This window comes from Neopelma chrysocephalum, unplaced genomic scaffold (assembly GCF_003984885.1).
Source record: "Neopelma chrysocephalum unplaced genomic scaffold, ASM398488v2 Primary Assembly neopelma1_24, whole genome shotgun sequence".
Lineage (NCBI taxonomy): Eukaryota > Metazoa > Chordata > Aves > Passeriformes > Pipridae > Neopelma > Neopelma chrysocephalum.
The window spans coordinates 1,401,522-1,428,930 of NW_020897693.1; the positions used below are offsets into that span (position 1 = coordinate 1,401,522).

At 38.5% G+C, this 27,409-nt stretch overlaps 1 protein-coding gene across 1 annotated transcript in view; it reads left to right on the forward strand.

Annotated features, from left to right (window-relative positions):
* Positions 1-27,409, forward strand: part of PPFIBP2 (PPFIA binding protein 2) — an 86,307-nt gene that overhangs the window by 37,000 nt on the left and 21,898 nt on the right. Inside the window, exons 4-9 of the mRNA XM_027699441.1 lie at positions 3,754-3,843; positions 8,059-8,172; positions 16,650-16,781; positions 22,385-22,564; positions 23,983-24,075; positions 26,559-26,667. Coding sequence (XP_027555242.1) covers positions 3,754-3,843; positions 8,059-8,172; positions 16,650-16,781; positions 22,385-22,564; positions 23,983-24,075; positions 26,559-26,667 — 718 coding nt within the window. The remainder of the gene's footprint in view (positions 1-3,753; positions 3,844-8,058; positions 8,173-16,649; positions 16,782-22,384; positions 22,565-23,982; positions 24,076-26,558; positions 26,668-27,409) is intronic.

Consider the following 27,409-nt stretch of genomic DNA (forward strand, 5'->3'; position numbering starts at 1 on the left):
GTAATACCATCAACATATTTTCAGCTACCTTGCCTTAGCAAATCTTTACTTTGCAATCATGTGTTATCGTGAACTTCTTTACACGTTTTATGCAATTTCTCTCATTCTTTCATTATAAGACACATAATTAATATTAACGCTAACTTATAATTTGTCAAGCCCACGTAACAATTTTTGATCTTTAATGCTACATTTTCTGAAATACTAGCTTTGTAGAAAATCTTGTTGATTCAGCCTTTTAGACTTGTGCAACCACATGACCCCTGTTTATTGTTTGTGAGCTCTTACACCAACTGGAATCATCCATAGCCTTATGTCTTTAGTGTTACAAGTCCTTTATTCAGTTGCTGCTGATACGTGTGATATGTAACTCGCTGTTTCCTCTCAGTGCTGACTTTCACAACTGCAGAATGCACTCCAACCATCCACAGATGGCCTTGGTTCATGTTACATTGTTTTATCTTGTCTTTATACATGCCACGAAGAATTACCAAGTCCGAAACAACTGCTGGGTGTCAATCAGACACTTTTATCTAGCAGGTCATTTTTCTGTCTACTGTACTTTCCTGTACTTATCTGAGCCCTATGGGCAGGGTGGATATTTTGGTGTAGTGTTGTTTCCCCTTTTCTGTTCCCATGGGTGATTCACTAGGCTTTACATTGGTATGTAGTGAAATATCTATTGATTCTATGTTGAACTAATTCTTAATTATGGATTATATGTTGAACTCCATTTTGCATTCACGGCAGATTGCTTAGGTAACAATGCATTGGCAACAATGCTTGCACAAGTGGTTACAGGTATATTTCTTAAATCTAGCCTGGAAAAAATAGCACATGATGGCAGGAGAAAGTGCAAAATCTACTTGATTAGGTTCTGTCATTAGGAGACTCTTTCCTGCCTAGCAACGTGCGGTTCTTCCCTGAATACTTGATGTTCCAGGTGCAGGAAAGCCTCCCCAGCCACTGGGTGTGAACCAGAGGTATACTGAGTAAGGCTGGTGGGCTCTCCATTGAGAAAACTCATTTAATGGCATTTAATGAAGTCTTAACCCTAATGGAAACATAGCTGCTAAGGCTAAAGATTTTGGATTCTTAAATGCAGTATAAGACTTTGCTCTCTATGTGGAGTAAGGACCCAGGCGGGATGTCTGGCAGGATGATTGAGGATGCAGAGCTGAGGTCAAAGGATTGTCTATGCAGACATACAGAAATGCATATTGTTTACTTATAAAGAATCTTTAGTTTCATTACAATACCACAAAAATTAATAAGGAACGAACTTTTAAGACCACAGAGAGTGACTGGCTGACTGACTAACTCAATACAGAGGGCCTAAGTTAAACATGTTTTATGAAAACTGGGCGGGGGGGTTAAGGGGTGGGGGTTTTACTTTAATAAGAGGACAAGGCTTGAAAAAATTACACTGAGATGTGAGGACAGAAATTCTAAAAAATTAAAACTAGTTAGGAGAAAAATAGTGAGTGAGGTCATCATTCCTTTAATGCATGGGCCATCTCCCTGCAGTTGCCACGGTAAAACTTTATCTGAGACTTCTGTTTGTGTGTGTTGTGCACTCACATCTGTATGTTTAGAGCCATTTCTCTGAGGTCTTGAATCTTAGCTGTACTTGCTATAAACTGGTCAAAACCTTGTGACAAAGGTTTATTCTGGGTAGAGTTAACATGTTCTTCTTTTGACGATGTAATAAGTGAGGTGTGGAGTGAGATTCTGCACATCCTGTTTTTAATGTTCCTGTTGACCCTCTAAACAGGGACAAAGGACAAAGCTTAGTGAATTTATAGGTGATTCTAGTTAAGGGCCTTGCAGCCTTTGATTAAAACGTAAGAGCCTGATGTGTAGGAAAAGATTATAAATAATAGGATGCAATTCAGTGTAGACTAGCTCAAAGTTACACATTCAGGCAGAAACTGCGAGTAAACACTGAGTGAAGAAAAGGATGGCAGCTAAATAAGAGCATTAAAAAAGGATCTGGAAGTTATGGGTCCTAGGCTGAAAATATGTGAGTTTTACTGTATGGTTAATATGAAAAGAAATATGGCCCAAGGGTCTATGAAAAGGTTTTTCCACTGAAGCCAATTTCAGCTGGAGTGCTGTGTCTCCTCTTAGGCACTTAATTTCAAAAGAAGTCAAGGAACAATTGGTGCAAAGGAACCAAAAGAAAGCAACAAAACAGTTCTTGAGAAATTAACCTCTGAGGAAAAGGCAGAAGAACTTGTGTTTGTTTAACCAAAGGGGGACGTGCTAGTTAGAGACCCACAGACAGTCTTCCAATAACTAAAAAAAAATTCTGAAGTGAAGAACCTTTCTTTTATCCATGGTGGTATGATAAGCACCAGTAGGTTGAAGTTGAAGGGATGATGGTTCAGGTTAGACATTAAGGAAAATATTCTAATGTTGGGTACCTAAGAAGAAGATGGAAAGTCTCTGTAATCCAAACATGAGTATCGGTCCTAGGATAGAACAGTGAACCAGATGATCTCTTCAGACATCTCTCAGCACTGTTTGTTGGTGTTTTTGTAATTCTCTCCATTTCTTTCAACATAATCAGAGACAAGGGTGCTTGGTTTCTCTCAGCTTGTAAAGATTCCATGCTTCTATCTAGTTTAGCACTTTATGGCTTGAAAAGTCTCTTCTGATTGAATAAAAATTTGATTTCTTGGTTTGCATTAATTAGCACCACATGTATTTTCATCATCTGTGTTACATTTGTGCCTGTAGACCTCAGTGTAGATCAAGAAGCTATGTATATAGCTAACATTTTTTAAAAATCCTGTTCACAAATGTTCAGTTGAAAAAGAAAGGACAGTTGGGGAGGAGGATTATAATTATATTGGTGCCATTATGCAAGTAACTATAAATGAGGAGTCAGCTGCAGATGAGTGCAGTTGAAGGGAACTCATTGAAGTTGGATTCTTGTGTTAGCTGACAAGCCAGGCCCAGTGTTACATTCCCTGGCAGAAATGCATTGCCTGCAACGGAGCTGGGAAATGAACCTCTGAGGGCTCAGGTTACTTTTGATGCTCTGAGCCAACATTCCCACAGTTACACAATGGTTTGATATGGAGGATAAGACTATGAGGCTCTTCCAAACTTTTTAAAATAAAGCTGCAGATTTTTTTTTTAATTTTGGTGTTTCTATCTGAAGTATTAAAATTCATAGGAAATGGGACCTAACAGTTAGAAGCAGGCCATGTTTTAGAAGGTTTCGCTCCCTAGAGCCATTTAGCAATCCATAAGTGATTACGTGGCTAGAGTAATTCCCAATGAGTATTTGATAATTTAAATAGTTTTTTAATTGCTAACAAAAAAATTCTACTTTTCTTTCAGTAATTTCTAGGAATGGTATAATACCTATGGCAGTTTTTACCACTGAAACACCAAGATTCCTTGACTTTGGCAAAAGACTGTCGACACTAGATATTTCAAATTAAAGGGTTTTTGTTTTGATAAGATGGTATTTTTCATTGATATTATCATTTGATAGAAAATATCAATCTATTTCTATACCATTCTTGGTTGCTGCAAATGATAGAGTATTTAAAATCCAGCTAAAAAAAGGTGCATTCAAATGTTCAAAGGTACATTTAATGCCTATGAAATGAACAGTTTTGGTCTGCACTTTTTTTTCATATTTTTGGTATCATAAAACCCACTTAATATATATAATTTTTCTTAAATATTGCTTGAAACTTTAACTGTAAAAATTCTCACAGCACTTTTTTCCCCCAGTCACAGGTGAATCATCATTCATCTAATAATGAAACTTATCAAGAAAGGTTGGCACGATTAGAAGGTGATAAAGAGTCGCTCATACTGCAGGTATGTCCTAAAGAGAGAATATTGTCTACAGAGTTGCTATTCAGTGAATAAATGATGAAGTGAAAGAGTATTTTCTGTTATACAAATGTCAGCAGATCACCAAATGTAACTGATATTTGATCAGGAATTAATTTATAATTTGTATAATCCCTCTGATTGATTTCGTGGTGGGGTAGGGGGAGTAACAGCAGTAAGAGGAGGGAGACCGACAAAGAGATGAAAAATAATGCTGTGGAGTCCCAAGACACTGCTGTGATAGTGGTTCTCATTCTAGGTTTACTCACCTGTACCAGTTTTCTAGGTTCTGTGTCACTGTTTTTAGTGAACTGAAAGACTGTTGTGTAGAGAGAACAGCTGTTTTTCCTGCTTGTATGCTGTACCAAAATTGTTTACATCATCAAAAAACTTAAGGGGGAGATAAAGGGGGGAAAAAATGACATTTTTTAAATTCATGCCTAAGCTCCTCCAGGTTTCCTGTTTCTCAGTTTACCAACCCTTTGTCAAACAGATCCTCTGTCCCATATAAGTTTTCCTCCTGGAGAAAACACATGTTGCACAACTTAAAAAAAACCCTTAATTATTTTTTTCTGCATATTTTTGCTATTACTAAACTGTATATTCCATGCTTTTCAAAACTGAAGCTGGAGATTCTTTAAATGGTCTTTGCCTATCCTGCCTCTTCTTGCTTACAAAAACATAAGCATATATATTTATATCAAACAAAACTTAAGTGTGTTGGGTAGCTGTTTCAGTCACCAGTTTCTTTAAGCATGTCTTATCCTGTATGTTCTGTTCACTCTTGTGTTCATTTACTGAGCAGAAGTCTCACTGCTGTTGTTAAATAAACAATAAATGTTTTGTGAGACACAAGCTTTGGCTTGGTTGGATTTTTTTCATTACTATTAAACTAAAATTGCTATTGACAAATTTAGGAAAAAAAAAAACAACTTGAGGCTGTCTGAGGGAGACAACATCACAACTGGTATCTATGAGAACACCTTTCATTAATCAAATGATTGTTAACTCTAGCTCCTGATTCCATTAGTAACAGCAAACAACTTTTCACACGGTGCGTCCACATCGTGCACAGTTCACTCGCACACATGAGCAGCTCATAACTGGAGCAGCAATTAGGAGGCCAAACCCAGCTGTTTACTCCAAAGCAGAGGGTTGCACTGGTGCACCTGTGGCTTTGCTTGTGAGACCCTCCTTTGTTTCTCACGTGTCTGTTTAGCCCTGTGATCTTTCTGCAGATCTGTTGGTGCTACCCAGTGGTTGATGGTTGTGGGTGCTGGTGGGCTTGAACAGGTTTGGCAGAGTCTTGATGTTCAAACTGTATCAGCTTGTGTGGATTTAACAGGACCACAAGTCTCCAGTGCTTACAAGTTCCTGAAGATTGCTCCAGGCTACTGCTCAGTATGTGCTTTCCCTAACTTTGTCCTGCAGATTTTTAGTAACTATTTCTTCATCCGCACAAATAGGTACCCAAGGATGGAGCAAGCCAAATGCACAAAGGAGGTATTCTTATTACATGGTTTGGAGACCTGCCTAGAGTTTTTCTTAAAAGGAATATAGTAAAATCAGGTGTAGAAATTGTCCTTCTCTTGCCTTTTACTCCCATCACCCTCCCATAAAATCAAAAGGCTTAGTCAATATTTATGAATTTTTCCGTTCCCGCTGCACAGCACTGCAGTAGAATTGCAAAAACCCCAGGCAAATAAGATAGACAAAAACCTCAGTCTGGTAGATGAACATCAACAAAAACAACAACAACAAAGGTGCCACGATGGTGCTGGGTTTAGAACCTGGTTTGCACCAGCTGTGCATACTCTGTCTAGGCAGTCGAATATGAGGAGCGCAGGCAAGTCCCGTGGTGAGGTTACAGTGGCCTGAGGGAGTCTGCTGGTACAAACCTGGCTCCTGGGTGTGACCATTGGCATGAAGGATGAGAAAGGAATGGGAAACAGAGCACCTCTATTCTATGGCTCATGTTGAATTGTGCTAATGACTGTGGCCTGCAGCTGTAATCTGCAGGGAATATGAGGCTGGGAGCACTCCAGTCTTGCATCAGACTTGCTGCATGAGCAGCAGTACAAGGCACTTTGTACTGGGCACAGGCAGTGCCCACTATTCCTGTCCACCAAGGCTGAGTCAAACAGTGCACCTGGAAACCTACTTCCACTGTCCAGTCTGAAGTGGAGGCTGGAAATGAATGCTACAGCATCTGGGATACCTCTTACAGCTCACTGCCTATGTGAAGCAGCTAATGTTCTCCTCTAGGCATTTTGGGGGGGGTTTTGGGGGGGGGATTGGTTTTTTTCCCACAAAGAAGTTTTTAACCTTTATACCAGTTGGTTTTTAGCTAATTGTTCAGTATGCCTCACTTTTATAGATACTCACAGAAAATATGTTACCTACAGGCTGAGTGTGGCAGGTGTTGCCCTCCTAAGGCAAGATGGACTTGCTAGGGTAGCATAAACTGGGATTATGTTCTGTGTGCAGCCTGCTGATTCCCTGAAGAGTCTGGCAGATGTGCTCCTGAGCAGAGGGGAAAATATGAGCTCAAAGTGGCTAATGTGCCTCTCAGCCTAACTACTGGAACAGCCAACACATGCTTTTAAAGCTACTAAGGTTTTACTGAATTCCTTTGCAGGTCACATTTAACATACAGAGTTTTGCTTCTCGGTTGCAGTGCTGGTTGGAACCTAACCTGACACCCTAAACAGAGCTGGTTTTCTTTCTCTGGAACCTGCATCAGGCTGAAGGAGAAGATTCAGTTTGTTTCTTCCTGCTTTCTGACCTCACAGGGGGGTTTTGTGTGACATCCCTGTTTTAATGAGAGCAAAACAGAAAAGCAGACAAGCAGAAGACTTCTGTGCAGGGAGTTCTCCTCCTGCCCCAGCTTGGATGTGTCCCCCTGCCATCTGCCTCCACCCACTCCTTCCTATCTTCTCTCACCCTGAGTTCGTCTGTACTCTTCTGCAGCCAACTACTTTAAAGGGGGAAAAAATAGTCTTTTTTGGTCTATTTCTTTTTCTTCTGTATTCCTTTCCCAGGCATGCTTGTCATTATGTTTGCAGGTAAAACAAATACATATCATTCAATCTCTCCCTCTGCAGCTTCCCTGAAATGAACTCAGTTGTTTACTGGGTTTTAGAAATGCCACGTAGTGGGTACATCTTAAAAGTTTCCCTTAGATATACTGTACCTTTGTTTTTTCTTTTTTTCTCTATTAAAGGTGTTGCAGAGTTGGATATGAGAGCAGGGATAAGATTTTGTTAATGCATTTCCCTCAAAGTGGAGTTTAAACACCTAAGGCTCCTTTTCTTTGTTTGTTTGAGATAACATTTTTCTAGTATAATCAAGGCTTTTACATAAATAAATAGTGAAAATGAACATACAGAGAGCATGTGCTGCTTAACACAGGAATTAACACCGGGTTTTTTTTCCACGTCTTTCCAATGTTATCCTGGGTGTAGTTTTTTCTGCTTTGCAAGCTTTGAATTCAGCTGCTGGGCTTTTCTTATTACACACTGGTCTGTACCACCATTCCCACAGTCCTTTACCAGTATTGCTTATTGTTTCTTTTCCTGGGATTCATTGTCTGTATCTCTCTCACTTCTTTTGGTTTCGTGTTTTGGCTTGCCAAAGCCTGGGAATTTTTCTTGGAATAGAACTTTGTCACTGCTAAAACATGCCTTTTACTCATTACATTCTTTATAACTTCAGAAGGCTTTATTGATAGGTAAGCTGGTTTTCTGTTCTTGTAAGAAGTAAAGTAATTGGTTGGTTTCGGAATGAACAGTTTTCCTATTTATCTGTTTTAGGGAGTGAAATGCCAACAGAACTGGAAATGGCAGTGTATGCTCCAAAACCACATAAAATATTTTCAGCATCCTATGTTCTTGTTTTCTGCTTTCTAATTTTTCAGAAATTTTGCATGAAATGCCTACCTATAGTTAGCATTCCATCTCTTCTAGAAACGCTCTTTCTTTTTTATATCAAAACAAAATAATTGTGGGGGAGGGGGATGAGAGGGCGTGGTTGAAGCGAAGTAGAGGTAAGACTGAAAAATCTTGGTAGAGCAGGTTGCTGCAGTGCACAAGAATATTAAACTTGCTGTTAAAACGTGCCTTTGGATGTTATGTGTATAAGGTAATTGACACTTATTTACAGTCAGTTCAGTAGCGTTGTACTTCTCTGCTCAAATTACAGGTGAGTGTTCTTACAGACCAGGTGGAAGCTCAAGGAGAGAAAATCCGGGACTTGGAAATCTGTCTTGAGGGGCACCAGCTGAAGCTGAATGCTACAGAAGAAATGCTTCAACAGGTAAAAATCTGGATTGCAAACAGTCTTGCATAATCTTCTCCAGCGGAGGGGTGAACATACATGGTCAGCTTGTCTGCATGTGTGAGTGCCTTTGGCAACAAGATAAAACAGGCATAAAAAAAATGCCTCTTTTATTGTTCTCTTGCTGCTTTGTACTTTTTTTTCTCCCCCCAATGAATGTTTCTTTGTTTTCCTGTTGCAGAAAAGTTTTACTGGCTGGTTGCATAATACTGTACGTGGCAGCATGTAAAATGAAACTATTGTGTCTTATTTGTACTGTGCTCATTTGGACATGGCTGAGTAACTGGTTAGGCAGGTTAAATGTATCTAATATATGTAGGAGTTATAGAATTAAGAAGTTTTATTTAAATGTCTTCTGTTTTTCTATGGCTTTGAAGTTGAACAAGTAGCTAGTTGAAATGAATTACTCTAACAAGTTCTGTTCTAGAACCATTTTTGCTTAACTTAAGAACTTTCTCCTTATTTTTATGTAGGAAAATTAGTATATAGTGACATATTTTTCTTTATTTCAACTGGCACTTTCAGGCTCTTTGATGTTCTATGTTGAGGGAGCAGAACAAATGATAAGTTAAATATGTTTAATTTCATATGTTACTGCAGAGCTTGCAGGTCTGTTGATGAAAAAGAACTTTCATGTTTTTACAGATGCAGATCTTCTGTTAATACAGTATATAGATACAAAACTAGATCTGAAACTGTAAATAACCCTCAAAATCTATGCCAGAAATTTGCAGGATGGATACTGTTCTTGATGAACCTAGTTCTCCCCACACGAAATTTTTATTAAAATTTACTATTTTATGTGAAATATAAAAGTCTTCTTATGAACTGATCATAGCTTGAAATTATTATAAGCAGCCTTGTACATATCTGTGTAAGCAGCAGCAGTTTCTATAAGATAAACTTGTATCCTAAACCTTTGAAATTACTACTCTCAAAGATTCTTGGGAATCTTCCATCTCGCACAACTATTGTTGCTTCTGACTGGAAAAGGTTTTATTCTGAGGGGACATTTTTAAAAATGCAAATAGTGAGTGCATTTAGTTGTCCAGTGAGATCTGAAGTGAAATTCAAAGAACAGTAACTGTTTAAGTTATGAAAATCTGTTTTCAGACTTCAGGAAGGCATTCACAATAGAATGTAGAAGCTTCCTGTTTCAACCTAAAAACTAGATAGTTGTTCTGTGGCTTCTGCTGAAACTGTTCATTGTTTCTCTGACTTCAATTTTTTTGCCCTGATAGTCTTCTGAGGAAACTGTGAATTTAAAGCCTTATTTAACATAAAACTGAGGCGTCTGAAAATAGAATATAATGTTGCACGTACTTTGCTATTTCAGTGAAAACATTTGCATCTACTCGTCTGGCATTATGCACGTGCACAAACTGCTTACAAAGCTGATCCTAAAGGGATAAGCTACAAAGCACTGTACTAAAGCTAAAGAAGTCAGAGGATCTCCAGATACGTTTAACATAAACCTTAAATTTAAATTTTGAGATAACTCTGAACGGCTGTAGTTGTTGTTTCTCACACAGATTACATCTCCCAGTAGAGAGTGGGTTGTGGGAAACCCAGGTTAGGTCTCTCAACATCTCAGTAGTCAGAGAAGTTGTCCATTCTTTAGGGCTCAGCAGAGGGTCCTATTTATTATAATTTATTTTGAAGGTTCTTTTCTCAGTTCATCTTGTTGAAAAGATTAGCCTCTACAGGGAGTGAGCTGAGATTTAGAGAGAAGAGAATGATCTAATCGTGTGGTGATTATGACATTCATGTAAGATATGTGGCCAACAGACCTTCCCGCAGACCATTTGTCAAAAGCAGAGTGAGTATGTGGCCTCAGGGGCTTCAACAGATGGATTTGGGGGAGAGTTGGGTTCAGATCTTCTCAGCCAGCAGTTGCTAGTGTCCTGCTTTTCAGAATGACTTCTGTTACCTTCCTGAGGTGTGTGTAAATTCAGTTTCATTTCATGGGTCTGCTTGTTTATGTACAATATATTGAATTCCACCCGTTTTTGTCTTTGTGAACTTAAGTCAAGTGCTTCTTCTAAATGGAAAATGGAGCGATAAAGATAATTGCTCCAGCTTGAAAAATCTTTTATGTTTATTAGTAGAACTAAGCTAACTGCAGTATGGATAAGCATATTATTTACTTAAATATATCTGAGTTCAGGATAAACCCTATCTTTTTAATTTTGGGAATTGTAAGAAAAGTGACTCTTAATTAGTTCTGTGCCCAAAAATAAAAACAAAAATCATAAACTTTAGGATAATTTAATGATGATACATGGCAGTTCCACAACAGAAAGGGTATGCAATGCTACCCTGAAAAATATTTTTTGCTGAATCTGTGCTAGCAGAGACTTGTTCTCTTTGTCAGGGTGGGGTTACTGGCTAAAATCCTTCTGGCTTATGGTTTATGCACAGTTGTTTTGAACCTTGCTACAAAGTGATCATGGAACCACTTCTGAGACAGCAGCTAAAATAAAATTTACACAAATAACATAAAATGGCTGTTCAGCATTTTGGGTGGGCATCTTGGATGTGGAATAGTAGCGACAGATACTGCTGCTGCTTTGAAGAAAATCATGGTTCTTCATTGCTCTGAGAGGATGGTGCAACATCCTTTAGTCAAATCTGAACTTTCAAGAAATGAGCTGAGCCAATCTAAAGGTTGCTGTGACAAAAAGGAGAAGGTCTCATTCTCTTTTCATCCTTCTCCCTCTTCCTGACCGTGTGCTTCTGCAACTGATTTGATGCTGTCATGCTCATCAAACTTTTTCCTTAATGACTGGGAGAAAACTAACTTGGGGTTTAAAAGGAAGGGGATGATTTTTCTGCTGGGTGAGTTGAAACAGCTCACAGAAAAGGTCAAGGTGTGGCATAAGGGCAATGGAGAGATGTGTGTTTGACCTACTTGTCTGTGGAACCACAGCCAAAGAAAATACAGCTGAGCAGCGTTTGAGGAGCAAGAGAATCCTGTGTAAGAGAGGCAGAGATGCCCTGGTGTGCACAGTTACAGATAATGCAGGCATGTGATGCTTATGGTGTCAAACTCAACATTTTACCTTTGTAAGGACACTTTTTCCACTACAGGCTATAATCAAGAAAAGCAGTTTTCACCTTGAAGGTGTTCACATTTTCTTTCTTCAAAAACAAAGCAGGTCTTTCGAAAACTCAAGAAAGTCAATGGCAAAACTTCAGATCACTCTTTAAGTATGATTCTTGTTTGGGCCAAGAAACAAGGTCATCCTTCATAGTAAATGATAAGAGAAAATTTCCTGGAGCATGACTGGGAGCAACACACAAGTTTGATCTCATTGACTTGCCTTCCAGTGGTGTCTCTGTCTTGCCATTAAATGTGTAAATGATATGGAAAAGCTGGCCTGTGTGAATAGTTACCTGCATTTCCCCTTAGCACATTGTAATGAATATGTCAAAAATAAAAGAAAAAAACTGCCTAGAATTATCCTATGAAAACAGAATATGCTATGACATAGTCCATTTCCAGTACATCAACCGCTTTAAAATGTAAAGTTACAGCCAATTTTAGGAAGCAATGATGTATGTGTCTTGTTCCAAGTTACTTTGTGGCATCACTTAAGTACTTTCTTCCAGTCAATTTTAAGAAAGAAATATATTTTTTTCCACGAGAAAAGAGGATGTTGAACATTGCTATGTTAGCCTTGGGGGAATCTCCTATCAACTTGCTATAGAATTGGAAAGCAGAAGTAAATTTTGCTCTATAAAGTTGCCTAAACTGTCCCATAGCAGAAAGTACCAGCCATGCCTAATGTAAACACATCAGTGCTATGGAATCTGTGCTGTCAGGCTTGACAGCTGAGTTAAGTCAGTTTGAAAAGTGAATTTTCTGCACATACAGATTTTACCTCCACAGTTCTTTTACGTGCATTTTTTGGTAATTATTGTAAGATTAGTTAGTTACCTCTTTGCTATTCCAGAGCTGCATTTGATGTATTTAACAGATACTAATTCCCTCTGAAGCTCTCTGGCATAAAGTATGGCAGTTTGTTTTGCCAATGAAAATACTGGTCTGTGTGGCAATGTCTTTCCTGTAGCTGATCTGTACCAAATCCTGGATGTGGTTTGACCATGTCCTTCTGCCTTCCACATTATTTCTGACACATAATTGCAAGATGCAATCTAAGGGACTCTTGTTGCATGGTTGTGTTGTGTAAACTCAGTTTTGTCTTCAGTGAAGTAAATTATCTTGCAATGTAGAAAGCACTTGGTTTTAGGACGCTTTCTATCTTAAAAAATAAACTAAGAAACTGAAATGTTTGAATGCTAGCAGGAGTGGATTTCTTTTCTCATGGCAGTTTATGTCCCACTTCTGCCTGAGTGCAAGGGCCAGAGGAAGGTGTGGCAGACAGTGCCCTGTGTGGGGCACAGTGGAGGATCTTTTAAAAAAACAGTGGATTAGAAGAGTGAAGGGAGGAGCTGTATGAGAGTAGGAGCTTGAATCCAATGCTGTTTCGTGTGTACCTGCTCTGGTTTTGCAGTTGTCTTATACTCAGGGGAGCCAGAATCCTGTCTTGGTTGCAGGGTATAAATCTGGTGTGTATCTATTTGCTTCTCAGGAACATTGCTGGCTGGCAAAGATCATTCCTTCAACTTTCAGTTGCCTGAGTTATCTGATCTTAGATGAATTTCAGCACTTGTTTATAGCATGCAGTAACTTCTTGCCAGCAGCTGGCTTAGCGTTTCAGATTTTGAAGTGTGCTCTGTGCTGCTCTGGTGTGAGCCATAAGGTTTTCAGAGTGTTTCTCTCAAGTTGTCCAGCTTATCTGTACAGGTGAGCATTCCACTGCTTTGTTATTTTGCAGCTAACGTAGGCAGGAGTCCTGCTGGTCAGGCGGATCCGAATTGGCAGTGCAGTGGGAAGTTCTGTCCTTTCCCTTGCTTAACTATATATAATGGGCAGATGATGAATTGGAGGGCTGTCATTCACTGACTGCTACTGACTTGCACCATTTCATGGTGATTACAGATGTACATTGCTCTCAGCTGTGTTTTCAGCTAAGCAAATATCTTATTTCTGCCACAGCTGACACACAGCACTTGAGGAGTGCAGTCCTCATTAGTGGTGGTTCTGGCTGGATGTTGCTTACCAGGTAGGTCCGTTGGTCTGTCTGTCTCTCTCTCTCAACTCTTTTAATAAGCGTGAAAAGTAAGGAATTTTTTGAATGTTTGTATTTTGTGTGGTGCACAAGTGCAAAATGGGATCTTTGGGGGGGGTTCTTCCCCCCCCACACTTGACTAAAATCTTACTTATGGTTTCTCAATCAGCATGATTGTTTTTTCTGTTATATGAAGAGCTAAATATCCTGGAATTTTCTGTGCTTGCAGCTGACACCCTAGAAAAGTGTAGGGTCCTCTTTTCAAGCTGTTTTCTGTCATGTTAAATTTTATAAGCTGCTTTAGAAGAATTATGTATTTCCAAGACAATAAAATGTGAATGTGAGATATAGAGCATGTGCTGCAGTTTCACTGGGAATATTGGAAAAGTCGGTTAAATATTTTAGAAGTATACAGTGTGAATTTTAAAAATACGTTTGTATTTGGAAATAGTTTGCTGTTCCTTGATCTGTCTGGTACATGCATATTTTAGCTTCTGCATGACTCATCTTTGTAATTATTCTACTAAAAAATAACTTTTTTCCCTTAATTTTTAAAGTTAAAGGTTGAGTTTCAAATAAAGAACTTTAAGAAATTAAATTATACTTATAGTACATTTTAAAATTAAAACTAAAAAGAAGTATCTTATTTCTAAAGAAGATTCCCTATGATATGTTCTATTTCTGTTCTGTATTTCAGCTCTTTAGGATCCTCCTAAAGCTGCTACAGCCCAAATTACCACTTTGCCTGTCTTGTATTATCTTTTTTTTGCTTTAAAATCAATAACATAAATTTGTGTTTTCTTTTCTTACAATTGCATATTTATTCTGGCCGAATTGAAGTTACATCATACCACTGAAATACACTATAATTTCTCTGTAACAAAATGGGTCACATTCTTAATGAGCTGTTCACTGTGAGCATCTGCTTGAAGATGAAAATAATTGCTTCCAGATGTTACCATTTCAAGAGGGGACATTTACTTTAAACGGCACTTGCTTTCAAAGCAAAAGTTAGATTCTCTAGATGCAAGAGAAATTGTCAGCTGTTTTAAATCAGTGGAGCTCCATTGAAAACAAACTAGGGATAGTTAGCTGTTTTGTCTATTTTAAGTCAAGAGTTTTGTGCCAGTTTACTCTAGCTGGGAATCTGATTTTCCAGCTTCAGAGCAAACTGTAAAATTTTGTCAGAGCTGATTAAAAAAAAAAAAAGAAAATCAGCTGCCTTCATGCTCACTTGTACCAGGTGGTGCCTTCGTGTTCACACGGAGCTACTGAACTTAGAAGGAGAGCAGTGAGTGTGTGTTGCTCTCCATTGCATAACTTAGTGTAATTTAGAAGTCTATAGAAAAAAAATAAAGAGTAATGCCAGATGGTGCATTCAAAGGATAGATCTTTTGTTAAAAATCTCCAGGGGGATGCTGTGTCTCCTTGCCTTATTAAGAAATCCTTCTCTCATATCATGGAACGTCATGTCAGTGTCCAAAACAAATTCTAAAGTGTTGTTTTAGTTCAACAGTGAATGGAGTCTGTCCATTCAGGCCAGAGTTGCCTCATCCTGCTACCCTTTCTGATGTTCAATAGCCTTATTTCATATCAAAATTCTCATTTATAGCTATGTCTTAAGCTGCAGTAGTCTGCTATGTCAGCAGCTGTACAGAGCCTGTTCCAGTCTGGACTGAAATGTGCCTCTGAAATTCATGCAAGTTAGTGTTTTTCTGGAAGATAGAGGAGGTATTTGTAATTATAATTGTAATTTGCAATCACCTTTGTAGGAAGCAGCTACTCTTGGGATTTCATTAGGTGACTGCCTCTTGTAGTTTCTCAATAGTCAAAGTCAGTGCAATATCTTTTCCTGATTAGTGTTTGATTTATTTCATTTAGAGAAGAAGGAAAAAAAAAAAGCCCAAACTGTGAGGCTACATTTTTGTTTATTTTCCTGTCCATACACAAATATCATTGCTGATGTCAGCAGGAATGGACATGGCACTGGGAATAGTGGTGACTTAGATAATTGGTGTTGCAATGCCGATGCAAGTTTAGTACTATTTTTAATTTGTGCAGTATTCCTCACCAGACTAAACCAATTCACATGTAGGGCAGATTGGGCTTCAAAACAAACCTTAGCTGTATGATTTTTAAAATAACCTTTGTGGCTTCCTTGGTTCCAAGCCTCAGTCTACAACACACTGTACAGCTTGTGGGAGAGAAAGAGGTGAGAAAAGAGTGATGGACAAGGGGATTCTTATCACTCAGTAACATCAGCATAGACCCAGATTAACTATGGCAGCTTTGGTTAAGTCACTTCCATGTAATTCAAAGCAGAATCAACTGTGACTCCTCAGTGTGTTTCACATGATCAAAACACTAATGTGATTTATGAATTACCGTAAACACTTGTAACCATTTAGAAATGAACATCCTTTTGAAAAAATTGATTGGGTGCTTGGAAAGTTTAGGCATGAATTTTTCAGTAAGGCTTAAACTCCAGAATGAACTTTTGGAAAATGGAGACCAACATGAGCATTTTATATATATTTAAATAAATGCTGTTGAATTTTTAATGATTTTTGGCATTGGCTTTCTTGAAAACTGAAGGATGCAATGAAGGTGTGAATATTGAATGATTTCCAAACACAGTGAGATGACTCCATCCAAAGTATGTCTTCTGCAATCTGAAAAACAAGCCTGGGGCACAAAAGCAAAAGTCAAGGCCAGTTGTTTCTCCTTTTCACTGTTACTCAGTTTAGAGATTGCCTTTTAGTTCCAGTCAGGACATACCACTTTCATTTACTGCTGTTCCCTCCAACAGTGTGTAGCCTTCAAAAGTTACCAAGTACTACATGGTGTAAGCTCTCAAGTACTATTAGTGTGACTGCAGAAGCATTGCTTGTCTTTGTCAATTTGGTATTTTTGTTAGGGTTCTCATTTTGTAACATGTCCTGTATTGAATAACAAATGACAAGAAGGTCTACAATGTAATACTAAAGCATAGCTTTGTCTGATGGGTATTTTAGGAAGACGCCAACTATTTTGTAATGTATCATTATGTAGGTTTGTGTTTGTTCAGCCTTGGTATTGTTCTCGATTTCATGTCTTGCCCAGGGATTAACTTTGCCACACATTTTCTTGAAATAAGGAGTGGGGCACAGTGGTTTAGTGATTAACACAGAAGAACATTTAGATGAAAATAACTGCAGCACTTGAGAAACACACAGTTCAACTGTGGGGTAGGGACTTTAGTGTGGGCCTGCCAATAATTTACATAGCAGTCTGTCAGTGTTCAAATAAATAACTGGAGAAAATACTCTGCTTTGCATCCAGGAATTGCTGAGTCGCACATCGCTGGAGACACAGAAATTAGATCTAATGGCTGAAGTTTCAGACCTGAAGATTAAGCTGGTTGGTATGGAAAAAGAACAGAGTGAATATGAAGAGAAACAGAACAAAGCTGAGGTGAGTTTTGTTTTTTTCATTAGCTTGTTTTTAGGTTTTTTTCTATCCCGTGTCTATGATGTGGTGTCATACACCTGAGCTTTTGAGCTGGTCAGCATGCAATAGGATTTTCCATGCTTACAGCACAGCCCGTATCATTGATCCTATGAATTCAGTGAGGAGTGTGATCATGCATTTTTGGGATGTGGTTTCCTTTTCCCCTCTGTCATTATACTTCAGAGTTTGCTCGTTTGGCTTTAATCAAGGCTGAGTCCCTTCCAGAAGCATATATTACAGTTGGTGTTCATTTAACCCTTTCCTTTCCACAGGAGCTGGCCTGGCATTCCTACCAGAGCTCTTTCCTTGTTTCTGTGGCAGAAAAGACTGTCGGCTCAATAGTATCAATGGTGCTACAAGCACCGAGGTGATCAAACTTGGGGATTTTAATGCATTTGTGGCACTTGGTAGGGAAAGACATGGGGCAGGGCATTTGCCTCAAATGAGTGTTTTGCCATGTGGTTACATGATAAATAATGGAAAAAAAAAACAACAAACCAAAATGTCATGGACTGGAGGCAATTCCCTTCAGATGTGGAGAGTTCTGGACATCAAAGGAGCTTTGCTTTTTGCTGTGTTGGTTAAGAAAGACAATATGAAACATGCTGAATGAACATGTGAAACATCGTCTGAACAACACCCATTTCATGGTGGTGGGCAGCAGGTGGGAGCTGAGAAGGAAAGCAATCCTGGAAGAGAGTAATTCATACAAATTGCCATGTGTTGCCTGACTCAGTGGTCCTATAATGGGACCAACTAGCAGGAGAGGATTACCTGGAAAAGAAGGATTACATTTTCTGAGATTTATACATTGCTGACTGAAAAAACCCCACAACTTTGTTCCATATTGGCTCAGGAGAATTTGAAATTCAGGCAGACTGTTTGCTCTCCATAACGTTGCTGGTGGAATATTTGATAACTGTGCATCGGTAATTTAACTGCACCAACATAATACATTTTGGGTGTGTTTGTTTTCCCACTTATTTATTCTCTGAAGTTTTCTTTAGAGATCAAAAGATAACTTAAAGAGAGCAATTCCTGGCAGAGCTTGCAAGCCAGAGAGGCACCAGCTGCTGCTTTTACCATCTGTGGCCCTTCTCATGCTCTTTCACGCATAATTGTCAGTGCCTTTTGTACGGAAGGTCTGAGCGCCTTCACAGTACCTGAAAACCTGAACAGGTCTGAGCAGCTCCTAATTGCTGCAGATGGGAGCCTGCTCCCAGCAGCCGCCCTCGGGAGAGGCTTTCAGCTCTTCTCATGATGTGTGGAATACCGGGATGAGAATGCCCAAATGATTGCAGGACGTGCACAGTCAGCCTGACTCCTGGAAAGCAGCAAAGCTTTTGGGTGCATTTTTATTGACGGGACTTTTGAGTAGCCCATCGGTCTGGTCCTGCAATGAGGGTGACCTGTGGAATTCTGCCGCTGGAGGAAGGTGTGTGTGCCCCCTTGGGTGGAAAAGTTGAGCTTTATTCACCTGGAAGCCTTTGTTGTATTGCTAAGTGATAGGACATGTTCCTGCTGAGATGGAAAAGGATTCTAATCTGATGGAAAAGTTGAGAGTCGTTGTGTTAAGTATGTGCTGAATTATTAACTACCCCAGGATGTGATTAGATTTCTGGCCTGTTGAAAGTCAAAAATGTGTATGAGCAAAGCAAGGAACATGGGTGTCGTAGGTGAAGTTGTGGGGAATAAACAGCATTTTTAATTTGCTTGCTGAGATACTTGTATCATTATTTCAGATTATCCTGAATAAGCAGTAATCCAATATAGCAAGACAAACGGGTTGTTTCCCATCAAATAGGATGCTTATTTGAATTCTAATGCTATAACTCTATTTCAGCTTTGTTTCCTGTTAATTATACTAATTTTTCGATACAGACACAATTTCAAACATCAGAATGAAATTTATTAATGCATTTTCTTTATTAGACCACAGCTGCTTAAATTTGGTAATAGTTTGTTCTCCTAAACTTCTTGCCTCCTCTTTCTAGTGAATAAACCACTTTGACGTGCACAAACAGTCTACCTGTGGTTTGCTCTTGTTTGTGCACACACAGGTGTGTTCTGGTCACCTCATTGCTTCAGAGTGAGACAGTTTTCCAAACTGACAAGTGATCAAATGAAATTAATCTTGCTGTAACTGTATCTCTGCACATCGTGGCCACTGCAACGTGCTCTTACAGCGTGTAATGCCTCAAATGAAATTGCAGTTAGTTTGTTTTTTTACATGAGTGGAGCAAAGCTGTGGTTAGGAGAGCAAAACCCTTTCTCATGGACTGCAGCTGGCCAGTTGCTGCTTCCAAAACTGAGTTTAGGATTGACAAAGGTGATCAGAATAGTGATTCGATGGATTTGCTGCTATCAGTTCTTTCACGTGGATGCATGTGTTACAAAGGCATCCAGTAGTTAAACCATTTTAAACAGCTTGTTAATTATACTTCATGGCTGACCCTGCTATTTCTAAATATAATAATGGGTTTTCAGAAGTTTAAAATTAAATGTGGCATTGCAGAATAATTCAGCTAAACTGCGTTTGCTCTGTATTCTAATTTTGTGCTGGCTTATTTCACAGCACCTGTTTCCAGTCACATAGGCTTTGTCTATAGAATTACTTTTCTGATTGGGTTGGGAGGAAACAAAGCAAATTAAGATATCTTTCTAAATATGAGCAAGTTTTAATGTGTCAGATTCGTTTCACTTTATCTTGTGCAGCTGTCATTTGGGTTTGGTTTTAGTTAGCAGCAAAGAGTTTATCAAGCATCTCTAACCTCCTCTCAAAGGTATTGATTTCACACTGAATGCCACTTGTCTCTGGCTCTCCGAAAGCACATACTAAATTTAAAGTGCCATTTATTTATATATATTACACAGGGGCCAGGAGAATAGCTGCTTGTAAGTGGACTGTCTCACTCTTGGCTTTGTCATTTTAATTCCTTTGCTCTTCTACTTTTGCCACAGTAATGCTTTGAAGGTTTCTGAAGTCTCACCTGAGGGGTTTGTGCAGCTTTTCTCTTACCTGAGAAGCCTCAGAAATTTTGAAAATGTGGGTTTTTTTTAATGCAGCAAGGTATGAGTGAGGAGCGTTATCAAGTGATTAACAGCAGCCCAGATCCCTGCTCTACCTGAACGTGGACAAAAGAGACTTTGTGTCACTGCCCAGAGGCTGCAGTAGCAATTGTCCATTTCAACTTGCCTCACAGCCCTTCTTCTAGCCTTCTGCTTTCTTTTTTAGCATGGGATAAGTGCTGTGGTTTTGGCTAGAAACTGTTGGCAAGCATTTTGTGGCTCTTGTAACTTCTGAATTAAATGTCTAGCGCAAACTTACTTGCAATTCCAAAGAAACTTGAGTCAGTGAGCCACCGACTCTCACTGGGGAGTTTGGTGTGTTGTCCTGTCTGAATCAAGATGTCATATGTTAGTGTTAATAAATGTTCATGCTGTGAAAGAATCTCAAAAATGAGAAGCCTGTACTACCTTGAAAATAGAAACAACTGTAAAGGTACATATTGCAGCTGGAGTTCATCTGTACTGTCAAGTTTGCCCTGAGGACAGTCTGTGTGGACACAGAGTGTTTCCCATTCCCATTTTTAATGTGAGGCAAAAGAGAAAAGAATTGCAAGTCGACAGCAGAAGTGCTTCTGAACTCCCCCATGTTGCCACAGCTGGAGCAGCTCTCTGTGCTCAGAAGTCTGTGCATCCTGTTTGAGCAGGAGCACAACCTCGTGTGGGTTAACAGTGTTTGTGTCACAGACAAGCACAGACCAAGCCCTGGTGCTCAAAAGAAAGCAAGGGAGATGGATGTGTGTCCTGACAATCCCAATCCCCAGCTGGTACTGCTCAGTGGGGTACCTGATTGTGGAGATGAGGGTAAAAAAAGAAACAAAATCCAAGTATGGAAGATGTTGTGGATAGTATCTGAATTGTACAGACAGCTAGTAGTGTAGAGGATGAGTTAGCTGGGGGGATGTTCCTCTTGTTAGTGTCTTATTGTGTTGCTGTAAAGTGACTCTTGTGTCCTTTGAATGAATTATATGTTTTCACCGCGGGGAGCTGTCCTTAACATGTGCAGACCTGGCAAAACATGCCAGCCTAAATAAGACTGGACATTGCAGAATTGGTCTCCTAGGGACCAGTATTCTTCCTAAATTTTTTGATTGTTTATGGAACTACTCCTCATTTATGTGACTTAAATGTTTGTTGGATGACAGAGGATTAGTATCAGACGTTGTGATCCCGATTGACAATAATACGTATAAAGTGAAATATATGTAACTGCTTTTCTGACTTCCATCTTAAGCACATCTTAAGCCCACATCTTAAGCCCCTAGAAAAATACTTAAACATGTGAAGCTCTCATACCTAACTTTGTACACACGTTTTGTACGTCTTTGTGAATGTTCCAAGTTGGCTGCAGATGCTGATAACAGTGTGAAATTGGTTGTGTTAATACTTACCTGGTCAGAATAGTGTCCTGTCCATGCAGTAGCTGTTCCCTAGATTTGAGACTGTTGATTCACCAGAGAGCTGAGGTTACAGAGTGACTGTTGTGCACTGTAATGAAAAAAAAATTAAAAAAAAAAAATCCTGCCATTTTATCTGTTGTTCTGTCCACTAAAATCTCTTCCGCTCCTTTGGGAGATGGATTAAGCTCATCAAATTTATTCCACTTGAGAAGGCTGAGAAATCACAAAACATATGTTATTAAATGTACATGAAATCCAAGAGAGAGTCGCTCCCAACTTGTAATACCTGAGAAAATACCCAGCTCTATTTGCTACAGAGTTTGGGGGCTTAGGTGCAATGTTATATAGATTTTAATACTTGACTTTGGTTTGCTTTCTGAGCTGGCTATTTTTTTGTGTGTATCACTGATACACACAAATCCAAGAAGCTGACCAGCAAATTGGCATACATTAAAGTAATTACTTTTTCTTCTGTGGTATCCTTTGATTTCTCCTAAGTATGTTTCTTAACTCCTTCTCTGTGTCAAGATCCAGCCCAGATAGCAGGAGAGGGAATGGAGTTATTTTTCTGGCCCATGCTGGACATGGAAACAGAATTACTTTACTTGTAAATTTTGTGTATAAATTGTGAAAAAGTAGGTTATGGCCCCAACTGAGCACTTTGCAGTTTCTTCCTAGTGGATGATTTGGCAGTAAAAATGAATGTAATCAAGTCCCATTTCAGCAAAAGTGTACCTCTGAGCCAGCATATCAAAACATGTTCCAGATTTTCCTTTATTTGACTTCATGTGACTGTAAAAGTTTCCAAAAATGAGGAACCAAATTCTGATCTTAACTTTAGAATCAGAATCATGAAATTGTCTGGAATGTACATTCTCTTCCATTTAAACTGTAGCTTTGTGCAATATTCCAGTTTTATACTTCTTTGCTTATGCTTTATCAGAAGGGAAACACATAATCTGTCTTTTTTTAGTTTACCTTTGATGTGCTTCATGTATTTCTTTGTGCTGCAACTACAAAGATATCTTCTTTGCATCATTTTCTTTCTCACCTGTCTTTTTTTTTTTGTCTTTTTTTTTTCCTTTCCTCCCATGTTTTCAGTCAGTAGTGAACCTGATCAGTGACCTACAGGAGCAGATGTGTAGACTGCAGCTGGAAATTAATAGTAGAATCCAAGAAAGAAAGTCTCAAGATAGGAAACCAGACTTGACACCTAATGGTCCTCAATCTGGCCCAAGATCAGTAGAGACTCTGAGCCAGAAGAATTGTTCTCGGTGTGATGTACGAGAAGTACCCCTTGGCAGAAGCCTGTGTATTGCCTCTTCTCTTCTCTTGCACAAACTAAATCCCACTAACCAGAGCTATGCTGTGAATGTTTGGCATTAATCTTTGTGACTTTCATTAGCAAAGAGTTGAGAGTGTCATAAAAATTACCAGAAAAAAAAAATCCCACCCCTGATTATTGGGACAAATTTGGTCACCGTTGATGAATGTCTACTAAAACACAGATACCTGTAAGACCCAATCACCCCTTTCAGGTTTTTTTTTTAGTTTCCATTTTACTTGTAAGTCTGTAGTGCTTGTGTGGTTTGGGGGGTTTTTTTGGGGTTTTTGGGTTGAGATTTGTCTGATACGCAGCATGCCAGCATGGTTTGGTAGTTTGCTTGATGGTGCACCCTCACCAGTCCTCTGAACACAGATTATTGAATCCTGAATATCTTAAAAGCTTAACACAGGTATAAAATAGCTTCAGCTAAGTCTATCTGACATGTATCCTTTCTTTTCCTAATGATAATGTCAAAGTGAATTAAAAGCGCCATAGTAAAAATAATCTGCTTGTACTTTTAAAAGAGCAAATTCAACACCTTTTTTTTTAAATCCCTGACTTTAGCAGTTACCAGAAAAGCATTGTTGAATTTACATGACAGATCCTGGTTGTATTTGATCAAAATGTGTCACATGTCAAAACAAAAGCTACTTTGCATATACAGCTTAAATTCACTGAAGGTGGAATGACACTGGTATGCCTGGAAAAGACCATTTTAATATTTGTTTTTAAATCAGATTGCTTTAGTTGCCTTTAAAATTTAGTTGCTTAAAATTTGAATCACCAGAACTAATTTTATAAGTAATCTGCTTATATTGTGAGGGAGTTTTTCACTAATTTCTCTTATAGGTTTATATTACAAAAATAACTATTTTTGGTATATCACCTATTTTGAAAATAGGGCTGTTGTTTCTGAGCTTGCCTCTGTGCAGAACTGCTGAATGGACTATTACGCTACAGGACAAGCTGCAGATTGGAGAAATAATCTGAGAGTCAAATCTGGGAGTAATTCAAAATAAATTTGAATGTAATCCGGGATATTAATGTGTATGTTTAATGTATATACTACACAGGAATTCCAAAATTGGGTTGCCTCCAAATTTTTCTTTTCCTCAGTTCATTTTAAGACTTTTTGTCTTGTCAGAGCTCCATCAAGGATTTAATAATATTGTCCTTCAGAATGAGCAATAAGATATAAAGGAAAGGGAGAAGGGACATTTAAGGGACAACTTCTTAGACTGGTCACAGTTTTTAGTGTGGTGGTTCAGTGTCCATTTACTGTGTGTTTCATGCATGATCTTTAATTCAGGACTATGAAGAATTCACATCTGCCAGAGAAATCTTACTTTTAGCTGCTGTTCTTCCTTTGCAGGGTTTGCTACAGGAACTTAGGCACCTCAAAATTAAAGTGGAAGAACTGGAAAATGAAAGAAATCAATACGAGTGGAAATTAAAAGCAACTAAAGTAAGCAGAATAAGCATTTTCTAAAAACAGACTTATTTCAGCTGGAAAGGGATGTGCTCCACTTCTATCAGTATTTACTGTCCTTACATTTACCTTGTGTCAGGGTCTACTAGAAAGTCAAGTTTTCTCTAAGCATTTTTGGAATAAGTATTTTGGCTTGAAGGTTTTGTAGGGGGTTTTTTTGTGCCTTTTGCTCCTTCCAGTACAATTTCCAGTCTCCTACCTTTTTGTAATTCTTATTTTAAGAAACCAAGAAAGGCATTTTGACTTACAAAGATCTGTTCTGAGTAAAGACCTCTTTGAAGGTTTTCTTTCTTTCATTTGTGTAATGGTGACAAGCCTCTGTGGAATATTCTTTCCAGCCTGAAGAGAAGAGACATGCAAAGTTTGTTGGGTGTTTGCTTACTATGGAATTTATTTTCATAGACATTAAGCCCAAAATACACCATTAGATCATCTGCTTTGACTCTGTGTATATCAAAGTGCATGGCTGCCTTACCCTTCTGTTGACCTTAAATCCTGGAAAGCATTTGGATCGTAATCTGGAGAAGCTCAACATTTGAAACATTTCATCATTTTCCCCAGTAATTAATTTTTCTAGTTGAACATTCTCACTGTTATTTCTAGCTTGAATTTTTAGCCCTTTTCCACTAGATTAAAAAGCACCTTAGTATTTTTCCTTGTTGAGGTGCACTTTGGTGCTATAACCTCATCTCTTTTCATTCCTGTAATCCTATAATCCCTGTTCATATGAATTGAGTTGTGGTTGGATCTTGGAGAAACATTTCAAATTATTAAACTGAGTTTTCTTTTTAATACTTGATAGCTTGATCCAGACATGACAAACAGCTACTATTTGTATAAGCATTTCTTTCTTTTGAGAATTCTTGGATGAATAATGAAATGTTGCTGTTGTGACTTTTTTTCCTATTAAAATAATAGCTCTTCTATCCATGAAAATGTTTTCTCTGACGTGGTGGATATGAAGAGTCTTTGGGAAAATATTTTCTCAAGCAGTGTGTGGCCAGCTGCCAAGACAGATAGAGATTATGGAAAGTGTAGGAGCAGATTGAAAATAAGAAAGAAGAATCAAAAAACTCATTGAGTGAGAGAAGATGCAGGACTAGAAAGGAAGAAAAGTACAAGGAAAGAGAAAGGAAACAGAAAAATAATCGTAGAGAGGACAGGAATGAGACATTAAAGGAAAAGAGGACATTTAAAAGATCAAATAGACTGGGGAGGCACATCCAAATCTGGTATTAGGAGGTCTGCAATCTTTTGTCTTCCTGTTGTTCCAGCTTCTTAGATGAGAAATTGGAATATTTCCATTACTAGATATAAAAAGCATATTAGTCACTGGGAATTGTAGGAGCCCTTCAGAGATGCAACGAGGCAGATTCTTCTACTCCACGTGGAATTTTAGGCAGAGTGGTGATGTTGTCCTGCAATCCAGACACTTGCTTCCTGGTGAAAATAAGTTTGTCTGTTAATTAGTCCATGTTTTTCCCTATTTAAATAATGTTGTTTGGTGTTTTGCATTTTTTCCTGCTTTATTGTAGTATTTTGAGAAACTAGTCACATTAGTGATTTTTTTTTTGACATTGTTCTTTCCTTTTTTTCTTCCTTTTTTCCCCCCTTTTTTATTCTTTAACTGCAAGAAGGTTTGGTATGCTTTTGCTGGGTAAATTCAGAATGTTGATAAATGGAGGGTTTAAGGCCTCTGAAGAAAATCTTAACAAACTGCTGACTTAGTAAAGTATGCTGTTGGCAGTATTTCTCATAAATAGGGAAAAGAGATGAGAGTTGCTGTATTTCAAGCTGGACTATCACAGAATTCTTCTCCCTCTGTATTGTTGAGGTCTTTAATGTGTGATTTTTTTCTGTCCCAGTCTAATGGCAGCACAAATTGCAGTAAATGTAAATGAACACTGGTATTTTGTTGCATGTATGTGGTTGTTTTCCAGGCCATGCTTTCCTTCTTAGCCTGTTTGCTGTTGTGAGGAAGAACAGTTTTGTTATCCTGCTGAGAAGGCGGCTCAGAATTAATAGATTCTCAGTTATCCTAATAAGTAGTAACTAGGATTAAAAACCAAAAAACAGTATCTGTTTCAAAATGCTTTTTTTATCTTTTAGTAGTCTTAATGCAAAGCTCAGGAGTTGGCCTATAATGGGCATTATTATTATTATATGACCAGGATTGTAGCATTGAGAACTTCCCAGAGTTTCTTTACCTACATGAATCCTTGAAAATGGTACCTTTTCCTGAGTCTGTCTTCTCCAAGAGCTAATTGCAAAGGAATTTCTGTAATAGGAATAGGATAATGCTCCATAAATATGTATAGTTGTTACAGTGTTTATGAAATGTTTTGAGTTGGTAACAGATATCAATCGAAGTGTTATACTTGGATATCTTCTAGTTCATAGGAAAGAGTCACAGAGGATTGGTGCTGATGTTATTCTGATTTTGTTGTGCTCTCTTTCAGGCCGAGATAGCCCAGCTTCAAGAACAGTTAGCTCTCAAAGATGCAGAGATAGAACGCCTGCAAAGTCAGCTCTCTAGGACCTCGTCATACAGCGAAGTGGCAGAAAGAGGTAAGAGGAGAGGAAACAATATTAAAAATCCAAAACTGTACTTTAGCTTCACTTCGGTAGCAGCTTGGCTGAGGATTTATTCAAAGGAATACAAGGAGATACAAGAATGGACTTTTGGGAGGGAAAATGGTGTAAATTCATTGTGTGTACAGTTGAGGCCTTTAATGTGTGAAATTCTATTCCAATCTAGAAGCAGCACAAATTGAAATAAGTATCCTCAAGGCACTGAAACTTTTTCTGTTGGTATTTTATTTATAATTGTAAAGCATCACTGTAGTTCAATAGGAATTTATTTCTTGTGTATGCCTGGAAAATTTCTTTGAGAAATCTTACAGTTTCTATTTTTTAAGGAAAAAAAAAAGTCACAGTAGTAGCTAAGCATAATGTTTAAATGTCCAAAGATCCCAGAACAGAGTCATTGATTCCTTTCTTCAGAAGTATGTCTCTTTTAGGGTCCCTGTCCCATGAAAGGTTGGACCAGATGGACTTTAAGTGTCCCTTCCAGCCTGGGCTGTTCTAGGATTCTGTGATATTGCAGGTTTCTGTTTTAAGACTGCACTGTTCATACAGGACAATGGCAAATAAACCAGTTTGTTTAGCCTTTGGTCTCAACCAGTCATGTCATAGTTCTCCGAAATGTTGACTCCCTGGGGCCTCTGTCCCTTGCTGGGCCATGAGAATGTGGTTTTAGTGACCTTGTTCTTCTGCAGCACTGACACTTTTCCAGGCAGGAATATTTGCG